The sequence below is a fragment of the Sus scrofa genome, chromosome 4 (assembly GCF_054392235.1).
Source record: "Sus scrofa isolate SSC_HxYL_T2T_F1_AM1 chromosome 4, Sscrofa_HxYL_maternal_Yorkshire_Landrace_v2.0, whole genome shotgun sequence".
Lineage (NCBI taxonomy): Eukaryota > Metazoa > Chordata > Mammalia > Artiodactyla > Suidae > Sus > Sus scrofa.
Genome location: NC_139386.1, coordinates 93,062,306 through 93,078,922, shown reverse-complemented (window position 1 = coordinate 93,078,922; position 16,617 = coordinate 93,062,306). Strand labels below are relative to the sequence as shown.

The 16,617-nt window shown below is 35.3% G+C and overlaps 1 protein-coding gene and 1 long non-coding RNA gene across 8 annotated transcripts in view; one reads left to right on the top strand and one right to left on the bottom strand.

The window, feature by feature from the left end:
- Positions 1-14,621, bottom strand: part of LOC146403933 (uncharacterized) — a 47,553-nt gene extending 32,932 nt beyond the window's left edge. The window contains exon 1 of the long non-coding RNA XR_014843964.1: positions 11,740-14,621. This is a non-coding gene — a long non-coding RNA (uncharacterized LOC146403933). The remainder of the gene's footprint in view (positions 1-11,739) is intronic.
- The window catches only part of ATF6 (activating transcription factor 6), a 212,709-nt gene that overhangs the window by 77,955 nt on the left and 118,137 nt on the right, over positions 1-16,617 (top strand). For 4 of the 7 annotated variants that reach the window (XR_014843958.1, XM_021089516.2, XM_021089513.2 and 1 more), the window contains exons 13-14: positions 2,483-2,550; positions 4,690-4,804. Coding sequence is in view for 6 of the 7 variants with exons in the window: in XM_021089516.2 (XP_020945175.1) it covers positions 2,483-2,550; positions 4,690-4,804 (183 nt within the window). In the remaining variant the exon portion in view is untranslated. The remainder of the gene's footprint in view (positions 1-2,482; positions 2,551-4,689; positions 4,805-16,617) is intronic. The other 3 variants (XM_085022565.1, XM_021089514.2, XM_085022566.1) reach the window with 1 other exon arrangement.

The following is a 16,617-nucleotide window of genomic DNA, read 5'->3' as shown; positions in this document are numbered from 1 at the left end:
CAGAAAAGTATTTTGGGAAAATCCCCATAATAGGAACAGAGAAATGGAATAGCTGTAAGAATCAAGGAAGAGGTTTTATTTTGGGGTGGGATTTATTTCACCAGGCTTACCTGTGTATATGCTAATGGAAACTCCTTAACTATTTGATTATGTGGAGACTAATTGGAAGCAGTTTGTGATGTGTTCAAAAGTACATTAAAAGAATATTGAGAAACGTGGACTTTTAACCTTAATTAAGAGAGTATTTTCATATATAAAATAACGAGAGTTAGTCTAAATGAGCTTATTAAGCTCTGACATTCTGAGATTCTATAATCATCCATTATGTGTTTCTCTGGACCTCTCCCAACACCTTTTGTTCATCTATTGTGGCAATTTTATTGGTTGGTTGTACTTTTGGAGGCTACAGGAAGTCATTGCTGATGTCATATTTACCGTAGAGTCCCAAAGCTGCTTAGTGGCACTGGAATGAGATGTCCAATACTGCAAAAACTCAGGTCTGCCAAAGCCTACACATTAGCTGCCACCATGGCCAGAGGAAAAATGGACTGTGTCTACCTTCTGCTTCCCAAATATGGTGCCAGTGTATATATTATTGGCAGAACCTACATTATATCTACACCTTGGTAGCAAAAAAGTTTGGGCAATATAGTTTTCAGGATTTTATCCCTTGTTATATAGGGGAAGAACAAGAAAGGGAGAAGGAATAGCTAATTGTTAATAGATAATTTCACACAGATGGTAAAATGGACGTTATGAAAAATTAGATTAAAATTATTGACCTAAATGAGTTTTTTGCCTTTTGATATAATTTTCATGTTATTCTAATATTCCATGTTATTCTTTCCTGTTCACTAGACAAATAGAGTTAACTGTGTAAGTGTGCTTGGTGTTCTTTAATCTTAAAGAAATTTTAATGCAAGGAAAGTGATTTTGTTTTAAATTTATGGCCTTTGAACATTTGGAGGAGATTTGTTGTTTAAAGTCTTATCTCTTTCTCTGCCATCTTGGGTGCATATCTCCTGTAGGAAGCTTAGATAATGGTAAAAAATGGGAGACTCCTATATATTACAGAAAAAGGAATGACAGAGATGTATCTATTTGTTAAGGGTAAAAGAAGTTCTTGGTCAGTCAGGGGAAGGAGAAGTCTCATTCTTTTTCTGCTGTTGCTGATACCAAAGCATATAAAGAATTCATCTGATTTTCTTTCTCAGTGTGGAGAGCCTGTATCTGCTGTGCTTAATCTTCTTTCCTCATTCCAGCCTTCTTTTTCCTCACAGTTACCCCTTCAGATGCTAAAAGGTCTTAATGGTCTAATAAAATAGTCTATAAATTTGACAAATTGACTTGTAAAAACCATTTGTCGTCTCTAAGCATTCTATCCTTGATTTGGCTTTTCCCATTTCATAATTGTAACTTCCTGGAATGTTCTTCTTATTTAATGTATTTATTGAACACTTACTATATGGTAAGACCTACATTAGCTTCTCATTAAATAGGACCCTTGACTTCTCACAGAACTATTCATTCCTGCATATTGGTTCCATCTACCATCAAACATTGTTCCCTCTTCTTTCCTTCTTAACCCTTTGTCTATTCTGTTTTAGCATCATATTGCATTAGTTGCACACACTGTCTTCCCAGTTAAAGTATAAGCATGTTGAGGGCTAAAGTCAAATATTAAATTTTGTAGCCCCGATGCATGTAGTAGGCACTCTATGAAAGCTTGATTGCTGAAGAATGGATAGATGGACACACTACTGAACAAATACTAGTAATCTTATAATTAAACAGTAACTTAGGTCCCTTTGACAGGGTAATAGTAAGGTCACTTCCTAACATGATAATTGGTAAGATGCTCTTGAACTCTGATACTCTCACAAAACTTTTCTGAAGATCAGCTTATAAAGCTGCCAGGGTGTATAAGAAGTCATAGTGCAAAGCAGATGCTATGTAGAAGGTAGATTTCCAGTACAGTGCATGTGGACACTAATGATTCCAGATTGGACTGTTCTCTGGCTAGGAGTCATTGCTGAGATCTCTTTAATGATGGATTGATCCATAGACATATTTAGGCATGAAGATCTTTGTGTTTAACTCAGTAAACAATAGGATCTAGTTTTATTATAGATCTTTTATACTTTAGGAAATTTTCTTTGGGAAAATAATTATTTCAGACCAACATAATTGTTATATGTTCAGTATGAATTAGTCATAATACCTGTGATCCTTGGACTAAGTTTTTGGGCTATTTTCTTCATCTTTGTGGGAATTGCCTTACATCTCTTAGCCCAGAATATGGCCAGAGTTCTAATTTCTGTGTTGGTGTTTAATTGTGTACTTAATATGTCAGAATATTCATGAAAAAAACTTTATGAATACTTTAATGAAGTTTCATAAATGTAAGTGTAGAATGTGTCAATATAGTAAGCTCTTCATATAATTTCATTATATGACCTTAAACCATTTTTTTTTCTTCCAGGGTGCTCTAGAACAGGGCTCAAATTCTCAGCTCATGGCTGTCCAATACACAGAAACCACTAGTATCAGGTAAGAAAGTGTGGAAGCTCTTGGATAAGGAATTTTACATACCTAGTATTTCAGTAAAGTTGAAGTGCACACTGTTCTCATTATTATCTTATAGAAATAGATAATTCAAATATGTATAGTAACTAATAATTCCCTGTAGCCAGAGTATTTCATTCATTTACTCTGTGTATATTTAAATATATATATATTTTTTGACCCATCATTATGATGACATATTACTTCATTAGTTAAAAATGTACCTTCCCCTCAAGTTTTCTGTGAACTTGAAACTGTAATTTAAAAAAAGTTTTTAAAAAATGATTTAAGTGAATTATAATGACCTGCTTTATTCATGTGTTCTGTATTTATGAATCCGCTTGCTTGTGAAAATTTATTTGTACTCCCAGAATCAATACTCAGAGAGCTTTCATGGTCGTTTGCATTCCCACGAGAAGTTTTACAAAGCAATACTTTGCTTCCTATTTCCTTTCTCTTACTGTAAACAGCTGTCCTTTTTGGGATCTATCTAGTGCCATATTTTTCACATTTTTGTGCTTTTTGCTTGTGAATTCTTCATTTAAATTGGCCCTCAAGCATAGAACTGAAGTGCTGCTTAGTGTTCATAAGAGCGCAAGAAAGCTGTATAGTGCCATATGGAGAAAATACACATTAGATAAGCTTCATTCGGGCATGAGTTACAATGCGATAGACTGTGAGTTCAGTGTTAATGAATGAAAAGTATTTGTTTAAAGAAGATATCTTTAAATAGAAACACATAAAACAAGGTTATTTATTGATCAGTTGACAAAAATTTATTAGTTTAGGCTCACAGGAACCTAACCTGTATTTTCCTTACGAGAATTGTACGGTATTTGCTAATTCAGTGTTTACACTGACTTTATAGAACAAAACCACCATTAATAATAATTGACTATATATTAAAAATATAGTCAGAAATGGCCTACTGAGCACATGAAAAAAAAAATTTTTTTGTCTTTATAGGGCCGCACCTATGGAGGTATATGGCATATGGAGGTCCCAGGCTAGGGGTCTAATCGGAGCTGTAGCCTCCAGCCTGTGCCGCAGCCACAGCAACACCAGATCCTTAACCCACTGAGCAAGGCCAGGGATCAAACCCACAATATCATGGTTCCTAGTCAGATTCATTTCTGCTGCACCATGATGGTAACTCCGACATGAAAATATTTTAAAGGAAGTTCTTATGGTTCATTTATAATTTCCTTTTAGGTCAGTCTTTCCCTTCTCAAGTTAATAAAGTTTATTGAAGATATGAAAGAAGAACATATAAGAAAAAAATATTTATATAAGATTTCTTTTGGAAGAAAAATGAAACATTTTAAAATTCTCCTTTAACTTTTGGGTGTTGACTTATTGTGCTAAACAGTAAAAGACCCTGAAAATATTATTAAGAACTATATGAATATCATTTGAATATATCTTTTGGGATATGATGTGGTTTGAGGTATTATAGTTTTAGTTATTTTATCAAGGCACTGACATGGTACTTTTAATATCTGTGGCTAGCAATTGTTGAGTGACTCCTAATGAATAAGACCCATGCTTGGTACCAACATCTCTGACCCCAGTGACAGTCTTGCAAAGTTTATGTCATTATCTTCATTTTATTAATGAGGAAACTGAGGTTGCTCAGAGATTGATTTCCCCAAGAATATCCAGTTAAGGAGTAGAGCAGGAATTCAGAACCAGGTCTACTTGTTACTAAATCCTAAGGTCTTTTCACCTTTCATTCAGCCTTATAGGCAAGTGTGCCTTCACAGATTTGACAGAATGGTGAAAAATAACTTTTCCTCAGACTTAAATTTTGTTACTAAAATTTTCAAATTATGCAGACCAAGGCAGAAATCTATATTCTGGCATGTTTTTTGTTTTTACATGCTTTGCAATGCACTTGACTATCCGGTACATTTTAGAGTCTTGATTCAGAAATGAGAGTTTTAGCTTTGGTGAATTGGGTGCTATAGTGTCCTAACCTTGAGCTTTTCAAAAAGTCGTTATAAAAATTCCTGCCAAAATGCTGCTAATATTTTAGTTGAGATTCTTATAATTGAGACATCACCTTAGTATGAGAAGCATAGAAATTTATTAGTTTAAGAACACTTTGCCACTTTCTTTCTTCAGCAGGAACTCAGGGAGTGAGCTGCAGGTGTATTATGCTTCACCCAGAAGTTATCAAGACTTCTTTGAAGCCATCCGCAGAAGGGGAGACACATTTTATGTTGTGTCATTTCGAAGGGTAAGTTCATTTTGGAAGAAAAAAGAAAATGTTTTTGAATACCTGCTACATACAAGGCATTGTGCTGAATATTGTGGAAGATAAAAAGGTATGTGATATGAAGCAATATAAAATGAATTATATGAGTGAAACAGTTTAAATGCTATAATACATGCTTGACTTCCAGCTGTTCAGCATTATGAAGAGGAACATGGATTTGATATCAGGCAATATTTAGAAAATATAAACTGATTGTTGATTTTTACTCTTTGTCATCCCTGTAGGCATACTGTTTGTTTATAACCAAAGGGGAAATAAAACATAAAAATTTCTTTTTAGCTTTGTGGTTGTCCTCCCATTTGGTTATTGAAAAGTAGACTTCTCAAATTTTGTTTAATATGAATCATAGGCTGGTTAATATATTAATTATGAAATGTTTGTATCTATGTTCCTGACTTTTCTATTCTTCGTTTCTCCCTCTTTTCACCAAACATTTACTCCTGCTAAGTGAAGAATGTGTTAGATAATCAGTCACTTATGCAAAAGTAAATATTTATATGAGTACTTTTGAAAGTTACAAATGTTAGACTAAATGGGGAAAAATGCATAGCTTATTTTCATTCCATCTGCTTTTCCTCTGAGATGATAAATACATTTTTCATAGGCTTGTCATCTGTTATGGTGTATCTCTGTTAGAGTGCTATATGTTAAACCAGTAGTAACACATGAATGAGTTAGAATCCCTTTGTATTTTGTGTCCTAGGTTTTTCTTTTTCTTTTTTTTAAAGAATGTAGAGGGGACATGATAGAAATATACTAACAATAAATGATTCATTCTCTGGTTATTGTCACCACTCATTATCACTTAACTTCTCAGTTGACTTAATTATTTTCTTAAGATATAAAATATCTAGCAGCTTAGGATTTTGGACCAGAGAACTTTGACACCTGGAAATTAAGGGAAATCAAACATTTCTTGTGTTTTTAATTATTAATCAAATATTCTAGGAGATGCTGGTGACATCTCACTATTTCTGCCTTTTCGCAAAAATTCCCTGTGCTCAGCCTACTTTTTAAGATGTAACTGATGTATTTCCATATTGCACTAGCCTCAAAGTTCATTTTCAGCAGCAAGGGGGCAGCTGAGAACAGGGTTTCAGCAAGGATCCAACTGTATTGGCTGGTGAGAACTAAGTATTAGCTTAGTGTTGACATATTCATGTTGAAAGTCGGGGGAGGAAGTAAACTTTTAAACCTGATGTTCAGTACTGTGAAGAAGAGACTTGGTGGATGTTGAAGCATATGTTTTAGAAATTATCACAAAAGGATGTTTTTAACACTCAACTAGCTGAATACTTTTTCTCAGATTCAGGATAACTTCTTTATTTGATGGAAACAGTACAGTATATATTAAAAGTAGCAATAGTCAAGCCACGGATTGATGTCATGACTAGTAACATTTTTCTAGGGGAGAAAATAAGTATTTATTACGAAGACAATTATCCTAGCCTTGAAGGGACTATGTTTTTACAAAGGAAGATGTGAATGGTGTTCTTTTTTAAAATAAACACATTATATTTCTTGCATTTGTAAAAACTATTTCTCATTAGTTTGCTGTGAAAAGTGCTATTAGAAAATAATTTATCACTCCCCCCCCAAATGTTCTAGAAGAAACAGTCTCATATTTAAGAAAATTGTTAAGGAGTTCCTGTTGTTGCTCAGTGAGTTAAGAACCCGATCTAGTGTCCATGAGGTTGCAGGTTCTATCCCTTGCCTAGCTCAGTGGATTAAGTATCCAGGGTTACTGTGGCTGTGGCATAGGTGGGCAGTTGCAGCTCTGATTTGACCCCTAGCCTGGGAACGTCCATATGCTGCAGGTGTGGCAGTAACGAGGAAAAAAAGAAAACTGTTAGGTCTCTCTCACATTCTATTTGAGGTTTTCATTTCCTGAAACTGATTTATCATATCTTAGTGTTTTATATCAAGGTAAAGATAAGCCTGAACTTACTTAGATAACAGTAGTTAGAGACAGTATCCTTTTTTTACTTTTTTCTCTCGTTTTAACAGTAGGGATAAGAAAGTTAATTTTATCATATGACTTCAAACTATGTCATTGGCCAAGAATTTGATTCTTAAATCCTGGGTTGTTCTTTTGTTCTTACTAAAATGAAAATGAAAGAAGTAATGATTTCATGCTTAGTTTTCTTATCTGTTTTTCAGCATACAATATTCTAATAGTTTCATCAAAAAGGCAAGTGGCGTCATTTCTTGTGTGGAAGGATGTAGGCTTTCTCTCCCACTTAGGTTCTTAATTTCATTGACAGAAATTATTATAATTGATACTGTGTTATTGCATTAGAAATTAAGAAATACAGGAATTCTGATGTCCCAAGGTTTTGCTTAGTATAAGCCAGACTTAACAGAGCCAATAAGCAAGCCATACTGTTTTATTTTTATAATTGAACACGTATTTAACAAAATACTTCAATATCTAAAAAATAGATGTTTGGAAGTTCCTTTGTGGCACAGTAGATTAAGGGTCTGGCATTGCCAGTTTCATTTCCTCAGGAACTTCTATGTGCTGTGGGTGTGGCACAAAAAAAATTTGAAAATAGATGTAGCCATGTATACTATTATGTAATAAACCAACTCTCTCCAAAACTTCCACTCCCTTAAACCCCACACTTCTGTTCCCTTTAGTCTGTAGTGGAGCTGCTGAAATGATTTTCTCCAAAGCAGACTCGCTCTTTGATAACTACTGAGTTCCTGTTAAAGGTCAGCAAGAAAGAATGCTTATGATCTCAGTAGTCCTGACAGAAGTTCAGACCTCTACTGTTCTTTTGACTTTCCTTTCTGTTTCTGCCTCCTGTATAATAACCTGCTTTGCTCTCCTGTTTTCTTCGAGGTATTCATAACTTTTTTTCCTATAAGTGTTTTGTCTTCCTTTCTTTGACGTGTTTTAGTTTGATTTGGAGTTGGGGGGTGGTTGGAAATAACTTTTTCTCAAACTTCCAAGTCACTTTGAGTGTGATATAACTGATACATTGATAAGAAAAAATCCAGTTAAGTTAAATGTTTATTTTTCTCAATGCTTTCTATAGTGTAGGGAAGGAGGCGGTGCATTAAAGAATGTAACGAAATGAATTCAGGAGCATGGGACAGCTAAAGATAATCAGGAAAGCTCAAGTAAAATAGGATAAGAAAGTGATTCCAAAGGGGGGAGAAAAGAACACATTGAGAAGAAAGGTAGGAAAATTATATTTACTTTATAACTCCAATAAACATTGAAATACTATCCTCCGATGCTGCTATCTTATCCCCTGATAACTACGGAAAGGAATTTTTTTGTCTTCCCAGGGTAATGTCTCATTAAGGACAGGTTCTCTTTGATTCAGATGGCTATGAATGTCATTTTACTGTATTATCTCCATTCTTACCTAATATTTCTCTTTCAAATGAATTGGATGCCTACTTTTGAAACACTTTTTATTTGTTTTATGTTTTCCATTTTCAGTACCCGTCCCTCAAATCAAAAGCAGACATTTAAGATTGTCTTTTCATTTGGTTCAAATACATATATAATGTAGCATACATAAGGAGAACCTGAGTCATAGCTATATGCCTGCCTCAGAGATGTTTCTCTCAGGAATTCCCTGGTACTCTAGTGGTTAGGATGCCATGCTCTCACCGCTGTAGCCTGGGTTCAATCCTGGTCTGGAAGCTGAGATCCCACATCAAACTGCCGCATGCCATGGTCATAAAAGGAAAAAAAAAAAGGAGATGTTTCTCTCTCCCTCTCTTCCTGAGTATTGAATGCATTCTAGAAATAGTATGATATTTGGGTACTTCACGTCTTCTTGCTCTCTTATAAAAAAAATTAAGAGCAGTATCGTATGTATAGCATAGATTCTAAGGATAGCCTTTAGTTGTAGGGTCTTATTGTGAGATTCATGGGAATTGAAGAAGCACAGGAAACTGACCCCAGCAGCTAAATAGTCCCTCTGTGCTTAGGCTTCATAGACTGGAATGTACACTGGTCCTCACGGAGAATTAGAATAGCAGTTTGTTGTCATTCCTGACTCAACAGCAGTTCAAGTAGTTCCACTTCAGTCATTTTCACACATTGCTCATTCAGACTCCCCAAACAGAAAGAGGGTCTGATTATATATGTTTATTTTTACCATTTCTTATGTAGAATCGCTGTGATAACCTTGGCTCATGATCTGTGGGCCATTCATTTATGACCAGGGAAAAAGGGTTGATTTCACTAAATGTGTTCTGGTTTTTTTTGTAAGCCAGCAACTTTATGCAAAAGGAATGACTGGGGCCACTCTTCTGAGAAAATGATTGTAATGGGCCCTTAGAACTTGATAAACTGTTTTTATACTATACAACCCTGCTTTAAAAAGAATTCTTTCTTGTATTGGTCCCTAATTGTTCTAAAAGGCTTGTCTTCTCATCTATATCATAAGCACTTTAAAGGCAGGAAGTGTCATGTGCTTTTTTTATTGCCATTCCTGGTGCTCGGCACAATGCTAGCCACTCAGTGCTTATTAAACTGAACAATTTTAGGTGTGGTTCACTAAGAAAGTCAAATGATGGAAGGTTATTGTTTTCCATAATCATTTAAAGTGTATATTTACATCTGTTTTGCTTAAAGAAACTTAAATCTATTTTACTGTTTTAAAAAGTACTGAATTCCAGCAGAAAGTTCCGTTAGCAATGACCTATCTTTGTTCATTTATGATTGTATCAGCCACAGATGCATCAGTGTTGTGCTTGTCTGTGAATCTAAGCTTTAGAGCTAAAGAAGTCACCTTGGTGAAATGTTTGACTCTGAATGTTTAATAGTCAGTAGGTAGAACTTTGGGGTACTTGCATCCTTGTTTTTTTAATATTTGGCAGGAACATTCTGGAGTAGATAGTTGTTAGATCTCACTGCTTTCTTTTGTGGAGAAGGGACAGTGTCTAGTATCTACAGATTCAAGCAGCATGAGCCAGAAACTTGAAACTTTGGACAGAGGATAGAAAAGACTCTAATTAGTGCAGAAAGATTGATTGGTGATATTATTGGTTCAAAATGTTTGCCAAAGGTTTATTCTCAGATAAGGCCATAAAAGAGAATTTCACAGAATAGCAATGCTATTTTATAAATTAGTGCCGAGATTAATACCCAACACATGCTTAGAAGAATGGCATATTTTCTTAATGCATATTATTTATTTCTTGGAAATTTTCGTTTAGTATATGATTTTATATAAACTCTTCAGAGGCAAGAGGAATTTCCTTAGTAATCAAAGGAAATTACAAAGTCTGCTTCAAAAAGAATACAGCTCCTTTTGTTTTGGGACTTCACAACTTGAGCATACACATGGATCTGGGAGTTTGGCCATTTTCTTATCTCTGCTTTCATGGCCTTTTAGCCAAATTCTTTCTCTGGCTGGAAAAAAAAAATGTGAATAAATGAGTTTGGAAAGACGCTTACATTAAAAAAACTTATTTTAGAAGAGCAAGGCTTAAAAAAACTTTTAGAGGGCTTTTTCTGAATAATTTTTAGCTTACCCTGAAATATACTCTAATTCAGTATAAAGAACGTTATAAAAAATAGAGCAGGGTTATCTGAGGATTCACTTAACCTGAGTTTACTTCATGATTACATCAGTAACATTATATATCTATTTTCTCTTTCATTTATATACAAGTATACCTTTAGTATTTATGGCCATTATAGTTCACAAACCCCTTTCATGTATGTAATTTCATTAGTTCCTTACACATAATAAAGTAAGTATTCCTAGTCCTATTTTACAGATGAAAAAATTGAGGCAAAGAGAAGTAGTTTGTCTAAGGACACAAGAAATGGTAAGCAGTAGAACCAGGGCAATCATTGAGGTGTTCTAATTTAATACAATGATTTTTTTTTCTTAGGCTGTTGCGTCTTAGATATGTTGCAGAATATTTAAGTAGCAAAATTACTATTCCTCCAAAGCCAACCATGTTTTGTTGCCAAACCTGCTGGACAGTTTTGCTGGAGTTACTGTGCAACACTTAAAATTTTTTGTTTGTTAATTAATTACCTAATCATAGATTAAGTGCTTTATTAATACACTTTCATAATAGTAAGGAATAACTTAATGGTCTGAAAGACTATAGCATAGCTTTAGATTTCAAACCAAGGGAATAGAATAAATAGGCTTTGAGAGTGTCTGGTTTCTTTTGAAAGCAATTGAGGGAAAAAAAAAAATGTTTGCTGTGTCTTAAAAAGGAAGTACTTTAGCCAAAATAGACACTGTTTTAATGATTGGTACTCTAGAACTTCATGTAGAGAAAGGTGGGTTTTGTACATGTGTAAATGCATTTTATTATGGATTCTGCTATGGCATGCCAGATTCTTGAGATCAGAAACTTTTGATCTCAAGCTCCTTGTTAAATATGAGTTACTGTTGTGTGGTTTTAGAGGATTTAGTCATTTGTTCCTTGGCTCTCTAACAGATTCCTAGCTAACATTAAAAAAATTTCTGTTATTTGGGCTTTTTCATTGCAAACTAATTTGTTTTCTGTTTGAAAATGATTGTCCAACAGTCTCTATAACTAGACTTGTAAGTGGAATAGCCATGGACAGAGTAACTTATAACTCATGAATAATTTGAAGTCTTCAAAATTCTTAGGATGGTGGGCTAGTACATCTGAGTCAGGATAATTTTCCAACCATTCGTTATTTGTGTGTTGTGTTTAATAGTCTTTACTTTATAATGTGTTTTTCATAGGCATTTGTTTAACTCCCCCTTTTTTTTTTTTTTTTTTTGTCTTTTGTCTTTTTGTTGTTGTTGTTGTTGCTATTTCTTGGGCCGCTCCCGCGGCATATGGAGGTTCCCAGGCCAGGGGTCGAATTGGAGCTGTAGCCACCGGCCTACGCCAGAGCCACAGCAACGCGGGATCTGAGCCGCGTCTGCAACCTACACCACAGCTCACGGCAACGCCGGATCGTTAACCCACTGAGCAAGGGCAGGGACGGAACCCGCAACCTCATGGTTCCTAGTGGGATTCGTTAACCACTGCGCCACGACGGGAACTCCCCCCTAACTCCCTTTTTAGGTGTATTTTTTCTTTGGGCCAAGGATAAAATCTATTCATTCTATTTTGTCTTTCTACAAGGTCTATTGCAATGCACTGCAAACTATGCAGAGCACATCCTAACTAAATGTTAGGGATCAAACTGCTGTTTACTTGTATCTTTTTTTGTTTTTGTTTTTGTCTTTTTAGGGCTGCACCCACGGCATATGGAGGTTCCCAGGCTAGGGGTCTAATCGGAGGTATAGCCGCTGACCTACACCACAGCCACAGCAACACCAGATCCAAGCAACGTCTGTGACCTACACCACAGCTCACGTCATCGCTGCCAGAGCCTTTAACCCACTGAGGAAGGCCAGGGATCGAACCTGTGTCCTCATGGATGCTAGTCAGATTAGTTTCCACTGGGCCACAACAGGAACTCCTACTTTTGTAATCTGAATAACAATGAATAATTTAAAAACATATAGTCTACTTTGATGTGGCTAGACCTTTAGTTATAGAGTAGAATGCTTTCTAAAGAAAGACTTTTAAAGTTACCCTGATTCTTAGGTAGGATTTAAAAATCGATAGTTTAAAGTTTTGCTGATTTCCTTCTTATCAAATTTCAGATTTTTCATAATAAGGGAACAAAGCGTTTCCTGAAAGCAAAACTGCATTCTAAGAAAAAAATATTTCTTCACATCATGAATATATCTGGAAAAATGTTTTTAAAATAATTCATAGGTGGAGGCTTTAGTGACCTGCATTCTAGCCCCAGTTCTGCTACTTAAAATGTGACTTTGGACAAATCACTTGTCTCTCCTCCTGTCTTCAGTTTCCTTGTCTATAAAATGATAAAGTTAGAGCAAATATACATTTCCTTTTGACTCTAGAAATCTATAGAATTCTTCTATTGGGTGTGTAGTTAAATGAGTGTATACGTTTCTGTGTGAACACTGTCCTCTTAGAAATCTATAGTATTATGTTAAAACTCTTTAGAGTTAACTAGAGTGATTCAGTTTATTGGAGTTAGTATACTTTAAGTGTTTTGAAAAACAATCATAACAAAAACAAAATGTCAAGTTATAAGGTAGGTTTATAAATTAATGAGTTTGATGTTTTTAATAGTTGGTGGCCTTAATAATTTATTTATAATCATTTAAAAGTGCTTATACTGTGCCACTCTTTAGTCCTTATAATATCCCTATGAGGTAGGTACAGTTGTTCTCATTTTATAAATAAGGAGCCCGAGGCACAGAGAGGTTAATTAATTTGTTCAATGTGACATAGTTTGAAAGTTACTGAGCCAGAATTTACCTTAGAAACACTGGCTCCAGAGTCTATGTTTCTGGCCACTTCCCTGTATTGCCTTTCTAGAACTTTTATATTCAAATGCCTTATCTTTCAGAATATTCAACTTGGAATTTAATTCTATCGATCAGTCTGTTCAGAACATAGTTTGAGTTGCTTTAGGTTTATTTTCCAAAGAGAATAAGACCAAAGAGAAAACCCTGTGGAAAACCTAGATCCATGCTACTTAGAGTAATAGTTTAGGAAAATCAAGAGCTACCTGGGAAACACAGAGGAAATGATTAGAGATATAGAAGGAAAATTGGAATAGTATACTACAGATGAAGGGGAAAAAAATCAACTTGTTTATTTAAAAATAGAAGTCACGACAGGGATTTCCTGTCATGGCTCAGCAGTAATGAACCTGACTAGGATCTATGAGGACATGGGTTAAGGATACTGTGTTGCCATGAGCTGTGGTATAGGTTGCACACGTGGCTCGGATCTGGCATTGCTGTGGTCATGGTGTAGGCCAGCAGGTACAGCTCCCATTCGACCCCTAGCGGGTACTGCCTTAAAAAAACAAAAAAATATATAAATAAAAATAAAGGAGTTCCCATCATGGCTCGGTGGTTAATGAATCCGACTAGGAACCATGAGGTTGCGGGTTTGATCCCTGGCCTCTCTCAGTGGGTTAAGGATCCAGCGTTGCCGTGAGCTGTGGTGTAGGTCGAAGACGCGGCTCAGATCCAGCATTGCAGTGGCTGTGGCGTAGGCTGGTGGCTACAGCTCCGATTAGACCCCTGGGCTGGGAACCTCCATGTGCCGCTAGTGCGGCCCTAGAAAAGACAAAAAGCCAAGAAAAAAAAAAAAAAGTTTTTTTTTAATTAATAAAAAATAAGAAGTCACAGGCAGAGTGACTTAGGTTGTTGTTTGTTTTATTTTGTTTGTTTTTTTAAATAAGTCAAGGAAGAAGAATTTAAAAAGGAGGTGGTCAGCAAGTATCGGGTATTACAGAGCTCATTGAGAATGAGAAATGAGGAAAGTCCATTTGGCCTGTATAAACATGGAAATCATTGGTAACTTGCAATTATAGTTTTAGTAGAGTGATCAGAACAGAACCCAAATTTAGAGGCTGTTAAGAGAGATTGTGAAGGTAATAACTGGTAGGTTTGGTACATTTGGTGTTGACGGGAAGTGGAGATAGCCTGGGTATAGGTAAAAGGAAGAGAACTAAGGGGGGTGTGTGTGTATTTAAGGATAGGAGAGATATAAATAGGTAAAGTATAAAGTAAAGAGGGACTACTGTGGTTAATTTATGTACATAAGAATTTAAGAATGGAGTTCATATATTATTTTTGACATATTTTAAAGGAGAATAAATAAGTCAGTGTTCCTCATCTATATTAATGTTTTTCTATTTAAAGCAGAGCATGGAGAAAGTTAAAGAAAAATTTTTGTTTGTTTATTTGCAGTAGGACTACCAAAAAAAAAAGAATGTAGAATTAAAACCAGATTTCTAAAAAATAAAATATTTAAAGCATTCCTTGAGACATCAAAAGTCTTCTAAATCTTAAATAAGAACCTGATTTTAGGGGGAGGGGGAGGGAGTGGGATGGATTGGGAACTTGGGGTTAATAGATGCAAACTATTGCCTTTGGAATGGATTAGCAATGAGATCCTGCTGTGTAGCAGTGGGAAGTATGTTTAGTCACTTATGACTGAGCATGAGAATGTGAGAAAAAAGAATGTATACATGTATGTGTAACTGGGTCACCATGCTGTACAGTAAAATGTTTTGGGAAAATAACGATTACAATTTTTTAAAAAAGCTGGTTTTTAATAAGGATAAATGTTGACAAAGCTGATAGAAGTATTTCTAATTTAATTTACGCGGAGATGGTCTTGGAGTTTTTCCTCATAAAGTCAGAAAACTAGCAATGTAGACTATTAAATCATTTTATGTCTATGCAAAATTTGGTGCAAGCTTTTTAACGATGTCACAAAACTTAATTACGGAGGAAGCAATTGTTATAGTTAAGAAAAGCTGATGATTTATATGACTCGGGGTAAGGTCTGAAATGCTTGTGTGCATCTCTCCCCTCCTCCATAAACACTGATTTGTTTAACTTTGACACCATAGCAAATCTGAGCACTGACACTTAGTAGGATTTTCTTGAAAATTTCTACAGTTATAATAGGTATGTGGTATTTATTTCAAGGCATTGTTGCTAATCCATAAAGAGCCTATCATAGGTAGGCCTTGAGTTTTCCAGTGCCTAGAATAGGAACTACACTGGAAGCCAGCAGGTTAGATGATTAGCTGAGACTGAGAGAATGGTATATTTCTAACTAAATAATTATGCAATTGTTTGCTTACTGTCTGTTTCCCTTGCCAGGCCTTAAGCATCCTCAGGGCAAGAACCACTTCTATCTTTGTTTGTTTGTTTGTTTTTGGTTTTTTTTAGGGCTATACCATGGCATATGGAAGTGCCCAGGTTAGGGATCGAATTGGAGCTGCAGCTTCCAGCCTACGCCGCAGCCACGGCAACATCACAGCTCATGGAAATGATGGATCCTTAACTCACTGAGCAAGGCCAGGGATCGAACCCACATCCTCATGGATTCTAGTCAGGTTCATTACCACTGAGCTGCAATGGAAACTCCAAGAACCTTTTCTATTTTAGTCATCATACTATCCCTAGTATTCAGAATAGTACCAGGTATATAGCAGGTATTCAGTAAATATTGAATGGGTAAATGAATGAATGAACAAGCTGGATACCAAATCTGTCAGTTCAATACCATATTCTAAATTAGCTTATGTACCGTCACCAAAACGTGACAATTTGTGATAGACCACCTTCTCAACTACTTTTATCAAGGCCATATGTGTCTCATGGTAAATGTAGAAATCAATCTTTGAAGATTAGTGAATTTAAATGCATTTTATATAGCATGGGGAATATAACCAATAATTTTCTAATAGCTTTAAATGGAGTATAATCTATAAAAATATTGAATCACTGTGTTGTACACTTAAAACTAATATAGCATTGTAATAAATGAATGCATTTTTAAAAGAATAGGGACCATTTTGCATGAGGGAGCTATATACCCATTAAGATATTTTTTGTGTTTCAGAGTTAAAACACTGAGCCTTGTAATACATAGATAGAGAAAATTATTTTTTTTTCAATTAGGATTCTAAACAGGCTGTGTCATCATTTTAAGCTCTAGAATTAAGTCACAGAATGAATAATCTCCATGTGTATAGAAACCCATCTATAACGTATGTCTATGATGTCTTAGGAGGATGGGATGATGTTAGTATTTTATCACTTGCATAGTGTTTATTTTATTTTTTTTATTTTTTATTTTATTTTTTTTTTTGTCTTTTGTTGTTGTTGTTGTTGCTATTTCTTGGGCCGCTCCCGCGGCATATGGAGGTTCCCAGGCCAGGGGTCGAATTGGAGCTGTAGCCACCGGCC